This window comes from Phoxinus phoxinus (genome assembly GCF_949152265.1).
Source record: "Phoxinus phoxinus genome assembly, chromosome: 15".
In the NCBI taxonomy this organism is placed as follows: Eukaryota; Metazoa; Chordata; class Actinopteri; order Cypriniformes; family Leuciscidae; genus Phoxinus; species Phoxinus phoxinus.
The window spans coordinates 20540988-20555082 of NC_136890.1; the positions used below are offsets into that span (position 1 = coordinate 20540988).

The 14095-nt window shown below is 36.9% G+C and overlaps 1 protein-coding gene across 8 annotated transcripts in view; it reads left to right on the forward strand.

The window, feature by feature from the left end:
• kazna (kazrin, periplakin interacting protein a) overlaps positions 1–14095 on the forward strand; it is a 36354-nt gene that overhangs the window by 8906 nt on the left and 13353 nt on the right. For 7 of the 8 annotated variants that reach the window (XM_079637872.1, XM_079637870.1, XM_079637871.1 and 4 more), the window contains exons 2-3: positions 3463–3546; positions 11370–11561. In XM_079637872.1, coding sequence (XP_079493998.1) covers positions 3463–3546; positions 11370–11561 — 276 coding nt within the window. Of the gene's footprint in view, positions 1–3462; positions 3547–7595; positions 7745–11369; positions 11562–14095 lie in introns of those variants that run through there. The other variant, XM_079637876.1, reaches the window with a different exon arrangement.

Consider the following 14095-nt stretch of genomic DNA (forward strand, 5'->3'; position numbering starts at 1 on the left):
ATAATGGGGTTTCAGTTCATTTCTTTTGCACTGTTGTAAAAGTATGCAGTTATGTTTGTTTTATATTATGTAGCAAAGGACTTGGGGTTTGGGACTATGTGCGTTTTATATAATGGAGAATGGATATGGAGAAATACATTGGTGTAGATTTTCCAAACAAATCATCTGTACAGCATGTTTGGTATAGATAAATCATAAAGTTTTTGTGTTAATGTTTGATTTGTAAGGGTGCAGTTTGTGTGTGCTGGTGTTTGCCAGGGCTCACTATAATGTTAAACACAGATGTCGAGAGTAAGCTTATATCTGTTTACCGTTTGGCATTAAAACGACTGGATGGGGTTACCAGAGAGAGAGAGAGAGAGAGCGTGTGTGTGTGCGCGTGCGTGTGTTGCTATTTGCAGCACTTGGTGATGATATGCTTCTGAAATAAACCCTGTACACTGTCTACAGTACCAATGAGGTTTAAGAGGTTACAGCTAGATGTCAAACTCTTGTCTGCACAACTGGAATTTTTTGGTAAGCGTTTTATAAGTTTTGGATCACAGACATTGTACTCTGCACTGCAGTAACAGACTTTGATTCAAATCCAGCTTCTTATTTGCTGTCCTGGATCAAAATGAAATTTTCCAATATTTAAGCTGTTAAACCAGAGGTGTTTATCATTGCCGTGCCTCTGGACATTATTTGGCTGGGATTCATGATGGAAAAAGCTCTGCACATATGTGTATACTGATCAAGGAGAAGATGACAGAGGCAGAGTTGTGGCATTAAAGCCGGGAGTTTAAAAAAGGCTAAAGGCCTTATTAAAAGCACTGACATTTTTCACGGTGGTCTCTCTACACTTTAAAAGTAGCAGCAGCGCTTTCAAGTTCAGCACATAGCAGCTTGATGAAGGCCTGATTACATGCCTGTGGATTGTGAAAGCAACATTGATCACTTGTCATTCAGGGAATGTACAAGGCCATCAGCACAGCTTCAGCTGATCGGTTTAAACAGATCTTTCTTTCACTGTTAACTTGTTTGTGTCCTATAACCTCTCATTCAGTGGGTTTAAATGTTTGCTTTTGACACTTACAAGATTTTATTCTTACTTTTATTTTGCATTAATATTCCCTTAAAGTCTCAAGTCTCTTAAGTGATGCACTCTGATTTAACCATCATTACTATAGTCATGCTTATAAATTAATTGAATAGGTTTAGTCATTTATTGTATTGTAAATATGGTCCATTTCTGATAAGGGTCAAACTTTTTTAATTCAAGTGCCTCTTAACTTTCTTTTTTGTTCTATATATACAAATATATATATATTTGGATTTAAAGGGTTAGTTCATCCAAAAATGTAAATTCTGTCATTAATTACTCACCCTCATGTCTTTCCAAACCCGTAAGACTTTCGCTCATATTCGGAACACAAATGAAGATAATTTTGGGGGGGGTTTTGTGTTGGTTTTATTAGCTATTTTTAAAGGATTTTTTTGTGGTAATGCCACAGGTGCTGTCGATAAAGCTCAATAGTGTTGTTGATACCAATAACAGTGAACTGTCTCGATTGAAAGTCGAAAGAAAATCTTTTTAAGATTTAAAAAGTTTAATATTAATGCAAATGGTTATTAGATAATACATTACAACAATTGCAGGTACCTTTCAAGCATTTTCCAATTAAGTAAACATGAATTATACCGCATTAAAAAGAAACAGTCAGTTTAGTAAAATGCGGGAATTGCAACAAGCAATCAAGCAAATTGCTTTTCAGTATCTAACTGTTGAAGGATTGCTTTTTAATTTGCTAACATTCACTAAACTGACTGTGTTTGAATATTTTGAGTGATACTACCAGCTAAAAGTTTGGAAACATTAAGGTTTTGTGATGTTTTTTAAAGTAGTCTCTTAATCTCACCAAGGCTGCATTAATTTGATAGAATACTTTTTTTTAATCCGTTTTTAGTCCACGGATTAAAGCGTTGCCGTTTTAACTGTTCATTTAACAGGATTTTTTTTTTTTACAGTGTTTCAATTGCTGAACTGTCAATTGATGTAACTTGGAAAAGTATTTTGGACCTCAGGTGTTTCCTATTTCCCAATTTAGGCCCCTCTGACGACCTTCTGTCTGAAACGGCCAGGCATATGAGTTTTGGGTGCCGTTACCTTGGCATTAGTTGCTTAGCAACCCCTGGTCATATCCTGACTCAGCTCCAGACTTTCTGTCAGAAAGACAGAGGAGTTTTGACCTCTGAATGAGATGTTTCAAACTTCACATCCTCCGAGAGCACACACAAGCAATCTGTTTAAACCGATTGTATTCAACACCTCTTTAGTCATCGCAATTGGTTCCCATGGTGATGGGATGCTTATGGTGATGTGAATGTATTTGATTAAGAGGATGTGTTTTCAAGGATTTACAAGAACAAAAATGTTCACATTCTGTATTTCAAGTCTTTAATTGTTTGAAGTTTCCTTCTGCTGCATTTTGTTCTTAGTTTGACATGTCATTCCTCCCCCTCACTCTCTTTTATCTTGATTCTGTCGCTTTGTCTGGGAAACAACACATTTCATCCATTCATCATCGATCTGTTAAACTCGGCATGTGAGAGAGTCGCAGAGACGGGGAACATTTTCCACTCAAATTGCTATGCTGAGAACATAATTTGTACTGAAAACATTTGTATTGAATTAGAACAATAAAAAAAGAAGCATTTTTTTTCTAGTGGTCACAGACTTTGTGTAGAGAAATGCTTTTCATGCAATGCTCTTTGACAGCTAAAGGGTTTGAGAAAGACTGAAGAGAGAATGAAAGAGCAAAGAAAACTAGATGTCTTAACACTTAGCACTTTAGTGATTTTATGTCGCTCACAATCACAAAATCAATATTTTTCAAGTGCGTGTGTACATGTGTGTATGTGTAAGTGTTTTGAGTCGCTGACAGCTGAAGGATCTTATCACACTCATCTGAAGGATGTTGATCTTTGCACCCGCCGAACAGGTTCTCTTATCCGTCAGTGCTGAAATTAAAATTGAGTGACGGATGTTCAGAGTGAAAACATCTTCAGAGAGAGAGAGAGAGAGAGAGAGCAAACACATTTCCCCTGCAGAATAAAGCCAGTGATTTAGTTTTATAAGATTATGCTCATTTTAATTAGGTAAAGAAGCTTTCTAAGCATTGAAATCTATCCTGAAGGCGTTATAACAAGCATCCAGTGGCTGAGCCTCTATTCTGTCATTGATTTGTGTGTTAAATGCTTCCAGTTCCTTCTGCAGTGAGTGGTGTGATATTTCAGCCGGATCAGAGGTGAGATACACTGCTGCCGATACCAGAGGTCATTCAAGCTGAACTCTAGACATTTATTTGACTAAAATGTGAACTTCCATCTGTTGCGATTATAAGGAAGCCGGAAGAGTGAATCTGGCTTGAACACACAGTTCTCACAAATCTAATGTTGTGTGTCTGTGTGTTTCTCCTACAGATGCACCGGTGCAAAGACAGAAAGCTTTGACAGAGCTTGGTCAAAAAGGTGACTGCGTTCTCCAGGAGACGTCATTGGATAAAGGTAAGAATAGTGGACATGTTGAAAAGCCTAAATGAAGTCCAGACAAGCACAAACACTCTCACACCACTAAAACGCACCACTGACTAGTCGAATGAAAATGCGTATGTTTCAGATCGAAACTCGGAGTGTGATCTATGAGGCGTCACCTGAGAGATAGAGAGTGAATTTTCCTGAGCTGGAAACACACACACACACACACACACACACACACACACACACACACACACACACACACACACACACACACACACACACACACACACACACACACACACACACACACACACACACACACACACACACACACACACACACACACACACACACACACACACACACACACACACAGTCTCAACATCAGGCTGCACATTTATTTATTTTCAAAATCATAAGCTCCACTCTGTCTCTGTCTGGCAATCGGGATGCATCAATCTGAAACACATTCTAAAATATTTTCTTAAGAACATCTTTTTTTGTTTTTAAGAAAATGACAGGCTTTGGTATTTTTTTATTGAAAGGTGGGTATTACTCATTGCTCGCAGTGTTTTTAATGGGTTGTGTCAAGTTAAAATAGATAATTTTACAAGAGCCTGTCTCAAAATGCAGCAAGATGCAGCTTGTGCTTTAGAGCGAATGTGTCTTGTATCTGTGTGGTGCCTCGTAATTCTAGAGTAGTAATCACTGTTTTCATGATCGATCGGTGTCACTTCAGAGTACTCGTCCACGTTCCTGGTAGTAATTTGTATTTTATGTAGCAAGTGTTATGTTGTAATGTTTACCATTTAAAAACAACCCAATAAATTCATTAAACATCCCACATTTGTTATTTACGATAAACATCCCAGTTATTTACGATGATTTTTAAGAACATTGTTTTCGGGAATATAAACTTAAATGTCTTTAAAGGGATAGTTCACTTTAAAATTAAAATTCTGTCATCATTTACTCACCCTCAAGTTGTTTCAAACCTGTATTAATTTATTTCTTCTGCTGAAAACAAAGAAAGATATTTTGAAGAATGTCAGTAACCAAAAAGTAGTGTGTACCCATTGACTTCCATAGTAGGAAAAAAAAATACTATCGAAGTCAATGGGTACAGACTACTGTTTGGTTACTGACATTCTTCAAAATATCTTTCTTTGTGTTCAGCAGAAGAAATAAATTAATACAGGTTTGAAACAACTTGAGGGTGAGTAAATGATGACAGAATTTTAATTTTAAAGTGAACTATCCCTTTAAGCTTCTCAAATTTGATCTTTCTTAAGAAAAGTTTTTGGGAATACAAAATATTCGTATCTTTTTTTTTTAGATTAGAAGTTCGAGAACAAGAAGAAATTGGCAGTTAAGAAGATTTTTATTCTTAAGAATGTTTCGAGAATCTGGTCCCTGTTTATTAGATTTGTGAGCTTTGTGAGATTTTCGGGTAATTTCATCATTGTCTTTACAACCTTAGTGAGAACTACTGTGCATTTGAATGAGCTGCCAGTTTATTTCCTTTGGCGGCTTCTTGGTTTGTTTGTTTGGTTTTTTTGGAAGGGGGGTTGTGTGTGTGTGTGTGTGTGTGTTTTTTTGTCTTTATTTTTATAAAACAGTGCAAAGCACAAGACGTGTCCCAGATTAAACTTTTTTTCCCATGAGCCGACAGCCCTTGAGCATCCTGAGCATGTGCACAGCCGAGTGCGCCACAGCTCGGATGCCTTGTTATTGAGTGATTTCAGCTTTATAGCACCCAAAATCAACTTAAAAGTGTGGTTAGTTACTATGTGTCAGTCAAATGACCTTTATCTAATTAAATGGTGGTTCTTGGTAGGGCTTGGCGATAAACGATATCATATTGATATTAGCTTGATGATAAACTCTGGAGATGTTTAATTGATATGGATTAATCTAACAGCTTATCATACAGCAGAGCGTAATAACAGCCAGTCAGTGCATGTCGCTATCGCTAATAAGTCATTTCTGTGCGAATGAACAGCGTGGTTTCGTCTGATACACAAACTCGCATACATGTGACGCTCACAGTGTTTTTAGCATCTGCCGTCTCAATATGAGGACATGAACACATGAACTCCAGAGCTGCTTTGAGAGTCACTTCACAAGCTTTTCACCGTTTTATGTGAGAAAAACTACCGAAACTGAAACTAAAACTGAAAGATGTTCACAACAATCCGTCTAAACAAAAGTTCGGTTTAACTTCAAGAAATTATGACCGAAATATCACACAAAATACAAATACAATGTTTTGTTGTCAATTAATTGATATATTTTCATTTGATTACATTTTAAAAGCTTGATTAAATTGTTAAAGTTGATATGCATTTGTATTCAATCATAATACACAAAATCCCAGAAAAATAAAATAGAATTTAGGGGAAAATAAAATGGATTTCATTGAGGCCCTAAATGAAAAGGTGGCTACTCTGTGGAGTTTAATTGTGAACAAACAAGTTTACATGTTTACATTCATTCTCAAGGTCTAACAAATATGTGGAAAGCATTTCCTTCCCCATTAATAGTCAATTAATATTACGATGATGAATATCAATTTTGCATGATATGGATACAAATATTGTGCCATATTGCCCAGCCCTAGTTCTTGGCCAGAATAACTTTCAACAATGTGGACCAGACGTTATGTCAGTGGTCCAGTCTGGCTATGAGAGACTGCACACATTCACTCTCTACTGAACGTCATAAAAGGAAGAGAGATGGAGTGTTAGAGAGACACTACCATATTATCTTACAGTGTTTTCTTGGCCCTGACTGCCGGTTGACTCTTAGAGACTCAGCTGATTGAGGTTCTCTATTCACTAGCTTTGAATCAGAGGTCATAAATTATGAATCCATTGATTCATCATCTCCATAGAGGGAGTGACTGTGGCTGCAGTTCTTAAACAAACTTTGTGTCATTTATCACTCTTTTATTCTCTTAGATTAAACTTAGATTTTTCATCTGGGTCACGTTGTCAATTTATGTCGGCTTTTGTGAGTTTGTTTATTATACTTCATAAGTGTAAGGGCTTCCGTTTCTGTGACTCGAAGACTAGAATAATCCGCTGTCAGAAGGTGACTCCAGCCTGCAGTTGTTTGTCTTTGCCTACGGTGTGGTTGGCACAGCATTTGTTCACACTTTACATTCCTTTGTGTAAATGGGATTGTATGTTTGTCTGTGCGTTAAGCTGATGTGTGTGAACCCTGCTGACAGGTGTAATGTGTGTGTGTGTGTGGACAAAGTCTCCTGAGGGATCTGTAAAATTTAGCTCAGTGACAGTGTTGAGAAGCAACACCGCTATATTCAGACACACATATTTTTGTGTGTGAATCAGTTTTGGTTTGTAGGTACCTGAGTGAATATGTCAGTGTGCACATATGACCTAGTGAGCTTAATCACATTTTTGGGCAGGCTTGTTAGACTGCTGAACTGATACTGCATTATGCTGCCAAGGTTATGGGATTCCCAAGGGAGATACAAACTGATTTTTTTTTAAAGTCACTTTGGGGAAAAAGATGTGCCAAGTCAAGAAATGTAAAAAAAAAAAAAAAAACTCATATCTGACAGATTACTACAAATCTGCCTTTTTTTCTTTCTTTTTTTTTTTTTGGTATAAGAGACATTTGTACAGTACCGTTAAAAAATTTGGGGTCAGTAAGGTTTTTTTTTTATTAATACTTTTATTCAGCAAGGGTGAATTACATTTAATCAGAAGTGACAGTAAAAACATAATGTGATAATTATTATAATAATGTAAACATTTTGATGACATAATTTTCACTATAATTAAAAACAAAATTGTGTGTGTGTGCGTGTGCGTGTGTGTGTGTGCGTGTGTGTGTGTGCGCGTGTGTGTGTGGATATGTTTGAAAAGAGTCATTACCTGTTTGAAATTCTGCACCTTGACCTTAGATCCTTCTTTTCCTTTAGCACAACGTGTGTGTGTGTGTGTGTGTGTGTATGTGTGTGTGTTGAACATTGGTGTCAGTTGTAGCTCCTCCTTTTTAAGCAGAGAAAGAGAGGGAGGGCTGAGGATAGTTAATATCTGTAAACCAGTGGGAGTCGCTCCTGGCAGGTGAAGAGGGAGTTTGAGCTTTTGAATTTGGCTTGCTGTTGGATTCCGTTCAGGAGATGATAGTTGAGATTCTTTTAATCCCAATCATCTGATTTGTGGAGATGTCAGCGAGGAACGAGAGGTGAATGCGGGTGAGTAAACGAGTGATCGTGAGCGTTTCCCTCAGGCTCCAGAGAAACGGAGAGCAGCAAAAGTTTCTTTGTAGCTGCATGACTGGTTTTACGGAGTGAGGGTTTTTGTGTGTGTTCAGATGATGTGTGTGTATGCATGCAATGCAATGAAGCATCAGAAATTATGGACCCTTACATCATCAGGCTTGTTTATATTCAAATAGACACACAATCATGCACACACACACACACACACACACACACACACACACACACACACACACACACACACACACACACACACGGCTAGTTAACAAAAGGGCAGTATGTCAAGAGTTTCAAGTTAAAGTAAATATTTGTAAAGTGTAAAACAACAAATTATGTTGTTGCTGATGATCATTTCTTAAGATTTAATGGTGTGCACAATAATAATAATAGAAAATTTTACCAAAAATAAGCATATTTAATATTGTATATAACTATTTGTATTATACAATAATATAAACATGTATAATTTGCTTTATTTTATACTATAAATATCTCTCTTTTCATTATGTGGAGGTATCACGCCATAAGACTAAATAAATGAGTAATTCCATATAAACATTACTTAATTAATAGTAGGAGGAAAGCTTGAAAATGTCTTATTTATTTCTTGAAATTATTTTTGTGAGTCACTCAAATCTGCAGGACAAAATTGTGAAAACCTTTATTGTCTGTCCAGATAAATGACGAATATATAAGAGAAAATGAATGGCTTTTTTTATTTTACATGTCATCATCATTCGGTTTAACGGTTTAATTTAAACACGCAGTGATGCATTGTCATGGAGCTGTTTGCATCAAAATAGCCCACCATCAGAAGATGGATAACACAGAGCATGGTGAAACTGGGAGTTGTATTTATCACACTGGACAGGCCTGGCATCGCTTCATCCCACTGTACATAAACTGAAGCACGAGCTTTCCAGAACAGAAACAAATACACATCACAAGCCAGCGGTCTCTTTATTATGCAGTCCAAACGTCATGTGTATTATGATGCAAACGTTCATCTGATCAAATGTGACTCCGCAACACTCATGCCGACAGTCACTGTTATTTTTTAAATGCTGTTCATGGTTGCTGTGAGATTAGAGTAAACGTATCTTAAGTACTGTGACTGGTCACCTTTAATTAATTAATTAATTAATTAACTTACCGGTATATTTTTTTTGCCTTCACTACTTAAAAGCACTAAGTAAAAGCCCAAAGATCAGCCCTCTTCTACTCCTCTTCCTAAAGCTCACAGACTCATTTTGTGGTTGACTGCACTAATAGAATTAATCAAACTCTTCAGAGCGTGGCTATCAGATCTCTGCCCTTTTCTGTAGTGTCCTCAAAGGCCAAGGCACTCAAGACTCTTTAAATTGCATGAAAAGCCCACACATTCTGTTTTCTTTCTTTGTCACACTTAAAATGTATTAATGTCATTGCCATGCAAAGAAGGAACTTAAGTGGAACTGACAGGAAAAATTGCTCAAAATAAACTACTTCGGAATAAACGTTTAGCGTCATTTCCAGATACCAATTGGTTGATATTTTGTTATTTCATGCCATGTTGTTTGAAGTGTTTGCTTTTTTCCGTAGGGTGCTCTGTCTAGCTTGTTTAAATAAGATCTGATATCCTGTTTTTAAAGGCCTAAAATAGCAAGCACAGAGAGTCCAGGTAAAAACTCACTCCATACACTTATGTAATGCATAACAATAGAAAGAAAAAAAAATCCTGTGTGGACAAGAAACTACAGGCTAGTGCCAACTGTAACCCTTCACTGAACCCATCAGCTAATCTAGAGTCGCATCTGCATTCTAGAGGCTCATTTTTGGATTAGTTGATGCTAAGGTCTCACAGCTCTAATCCGTGTAATACAGCCTGCCGGATCTGAAGTGCTGTCTCGTATCTGCTGTCTGAAAGTAAACTAAAGCACGTTCTAGAGCTGCATTAGATGCTTGTGACAAGACTTCAGCCGGTTCTGGCAAGGAGGAACACCAGATGTTCATGATTCCTCACCTGTTGTTCCATACCAGCCAACTGTGATGTGAATATTTCTTAGATTGTTGAACTTTTTAAACTCACACGATCTCCTCACAGTGTTTAGAAAGGATAGAGAGTGAATCGGACATCAACTGAAGCTCCCGCGCGACTGAACTCTTGCAAGAATATGCAAACAACTCAAACAAACTCATAAACACGACCATACAGACATGGGTCAAAGCTCATTATGAAACACACACACACACACACACACACACACACACACACACACACACACACACACACACACACACACACACACACACACACACACACACACACACACACACACCACCTTATATTGGTACACAGCTCACAGGCTACTGTTTTATAGTCTTTATGGTTTTATTCACACATTACTGTGTCTGTATGCACACTTATCTCTTTGTGTAAATCCAGAAGTGCTATTTAAGAATTTAAAGCTCAAAGATTGTAGTAAGCAGATGTTTTGTGATTCTGTATGCATATGTGCAGAATCATGCATATTTAGATAATGAATGTGTGATTTTGTTTTTTACTGTAGATGCATGATTACTGTGTCTTCTTTATCACTATCACCCTTTATACAGTTTCTATAGCTTCAAAATTCTGCAGAAATGACTGGAATGCTCTTATGCTTGTGTCCAAACACCTGCTGAGTGAGTGGATCTATTTGTTTCAGAACGCATGTAGGAGGAATATTTGCATATTGAGTATGTAGTTAAATTGATGGAATACTTAAAGATTCCTTTTCATATTTCAAAATATATATATATATATATATAAAAAAAATCCTGGATTACAAATGCCATTTATAATAAACTTCTTCTGGTATATTGTGATTTATTGTTATGGTTAGGGAGTTGCAGGCACTGCAAAATGAATAAATAGAAAAATAATATTTATATATTTATTGGGTTAAAAAAACAGCATTTTAGTTGAAACGGAAAAGGTTTAGAACATGTGTGGGTCAACAATGACTTTGTTTTTTATTTAATATTTTGTATTTTAGGAGATTTTATGTTACCGATGTATATTTATGCAGTAGTTATAATCCATTTATTCACTTTTTCAGCATGGACCTGAAAATTACATTTCCAAGTTAAACTATCATAAATCTTGAATGTTTTGGAGCACACTTTTTTTAAGTGAACTTGAAAATGCTGAAAAAGTTCATAACATAAATCTAAACAAGTTGTGTTGCTAATTTGAGGTTCATATCTCAAAAAATGTGCTTTCAGTAGATTTTGTCTGGGCGCAGTAATAAATGCTTCCACTAGTTGAAATTAGTTTCCCATTCATTTCCAATGCGCTCATTTTTGACCACGAGCAATAGGAGTGTGACTATTTCAGGACCATTTAATGTTGTCAAATCATGTCCATCCTTTTTTTTTTTTGATTGATTGATTTATTGATTGATTGATTTGATTGATTGATTTAATTAAAATTCCACTTGGCACTCATAACAATGATGGTAAATAATTGAATAATAATAAAAATCTTCAACTGTTTAGCAAAGTAAATCAGGAAACCATCACAGTGATGCATTATAATGTTTAATTATTGTCTTTCTTTTTGTCCTTTTCTCTGTAGTGCTGTTGCATGAGGAGGTGGTGCGTCTGCAGGAGGAGGTGTCGGTGCTGAAGCAGGTCAGGGAGATGTTGAACCGTGAGCTGGAGGAGACAGGAGGAGGATGCTCCGTGGAGCTGCTGTCTGTCTCACAGATCCGAGTGCAGCTAACACAGAAAGAGCAGGAGCTGGACAGAGCAAAGGAGGCATTACAAGGTAGGAAATGAATTCAATGAGCCCGACCTTTCATCCCCAGCTCTGAGCCTACCCTAGACCTGTCATTTTGAAATAAACAATAGACATAAAAGCACAAAAACATAAAAGCAACCCCTTGCTTAGTGCAAACTAACTGCCAACTTGCTCATGGAAACAAAGACTATTCATAAATATTATGGAGAGAATAGGAGTGTTTGATTGCTTTATTGATTTCATTAATTTATGCATTCATTTTGGCACATTTTTAAAGGAACACTCCGACTTTTTGGGACTTTAGCCTATTCAACTTATCCCCCAGAGTTAGATAAGTCCATACATACCTTTTTCATCTCCGTGCGTGCTATAAGTCTGTTTGACGCACCCACCGCTAGCCTAGCTTAGCACAAAGACTGGATGTAAATGGTTGCAGCTAGCATACTAATGCAAATAAGTGACAAAATAACGCAAACATTTTGTCTCTTGTGACTTTGTTTTTTGTACACTCTGTGACTATACAAATCACAACATGTAAATAGGAAAATGTTTGCGTTATTTTGTCACTTATTTTGATTAGTATGCTAGCTGCAACCATTTACATCCAGTCTTTGTGCTAAGCTAGGCTAGCGGTGGGTGCGTCAAACAGACTTATAGCACGCACGGAGATGAAAAAGGTATGTATGGACTTATCTAACTCTGGGGGATAAGTTGAATAGGCTAAAGTCCCAAAAAGTCGGAGTGTTCCTTTAATGTGTCATTTACATTAATTGACATGTGAAGCGGCATTAGGCCAATATCATATTATATCACCCTTATATTACTTTATTGTTATTTACTATTTATATATATATATATATATATACATACATTTGCTTTATTGTTGGTTATTATATGCAGGGCTATTGATTAAACGTGTTAATTTATTTATTAATTGGTTATGGAAAAATAACGTGTTAAAATAATTTACCATTTACCAAACCTGGCCCCACCCCCAGACCTATGTAGATAATCTTACAGTTCATATAGTTGATTGGTGATGAACATGATGCAACAACTCACTGCGTGATGGAGCCTATGGGATGTAGTAAGAATACTCCTAAAACTCAAGATAAAAATGCCCCTGTATGAGTTATGAGTTGATGTATATAGGCCTATATGATATGATATAGTTAAGCAATATCAATATCACACGACACGAGTAAAGAGCGCAGTATCACATGAGTGCTGTCTTTGTCTCCAAATAGCATGCAAAATGTGATACTGACTTTATACAACAGGTCAATAAATAAGAAGGTAAAATTGTGATATATTTTACACACAATATTTTCTGTTTTTGCTAAATTTTTTCAGCGATTATATTGCCTATAAAGCCTGAGCAGAACTGTTGTGCATCTCCGAGCAACACAACAACCGCGTTTTATTCCTGAATGAATCCACGTTTCGAGCGAATCAACCGGGTGAACAAATGATTTAATGGCCCTTTAATAAAGAGAGCTAATAGGTCTGTTCGACTTGAAGCGGCTCTGCGCAGGCCAATCGGTGTGACATCAAAAGTACTGCGAGAGAGATTAGAGATCATATTCCCTCTAGCTGTACTTTGATGTCACTTCGATTAGACACACCTATTTACTTCATTCTTGAATGAATCAGAGACATTTAGACATTTACCCCCACCTACTGGCAGTTTTATATTATATTATATTATATTATATTATATTATATTATATAGCCTCATATTTAAATAAGAGTCTCAGACAAGTGATTTGATCCAGTTTATATATTTGAAGTGCAATAGGTGTTTTGACTGCACCATTAAAATGTCATCTCTCGTCTTTCTTTATTTTGTGCTGCTGCTCATTTTTCAGCTCTGTAGCTGTGAGATGCAGAAGTAATCAGAACAGCACTGACCACAAAACTGCCATAATATTCTCAGTGCTTAGGTATCAAGGGATTCTAACCTCCTTGGTCTGACTTTGTCTTGAAGTCTACTTTTTCCAATGACCCTTAAAGCCCAGTGTGACAGGAATGCAGAAATAGATATTCTAGATCAGGGAGAGTTGAATGGCAATCCTGAACATTAATTTCACCTAAACAGCTTTGCATTGTGGGTGCTGTCTTCTGTGTTCAACTGAGCAGAGCTGGCGTTGTGTGTCTACAGTATTCTGCGAAGGCTTACTGAAATCAGTAATGAAAATCATCGTTGAAATGAGCATTGTACATGTCTGCTGTAGAAATCCACGTCAGCAAGAGATGGAGGGATAAAGAAAACTCGTAGAACTAATAATGTGATTTGTGTGTGAGCTAATGGAAAAGGAACATGATCCAATATTAAATGAAACGCACACTGTTATAGAGAAAATTAAAGAGCTCTCCTTACAGGATCTACTGATCTAAATGTTCACTGCTATTCACAATCTCTCTCCACCTCCAACCGTGTGTGTGTGTGTGTGTGTGTGTGTGTGTGTGTGTGTGTGTGTGTGTGTGTGTGTGTGTGTGTGTGTGTGTGTGTGTGTGTGTGTGTGTGTGTGTGTGTGTGTGTGTGTGTGTGTGTGTGTGTG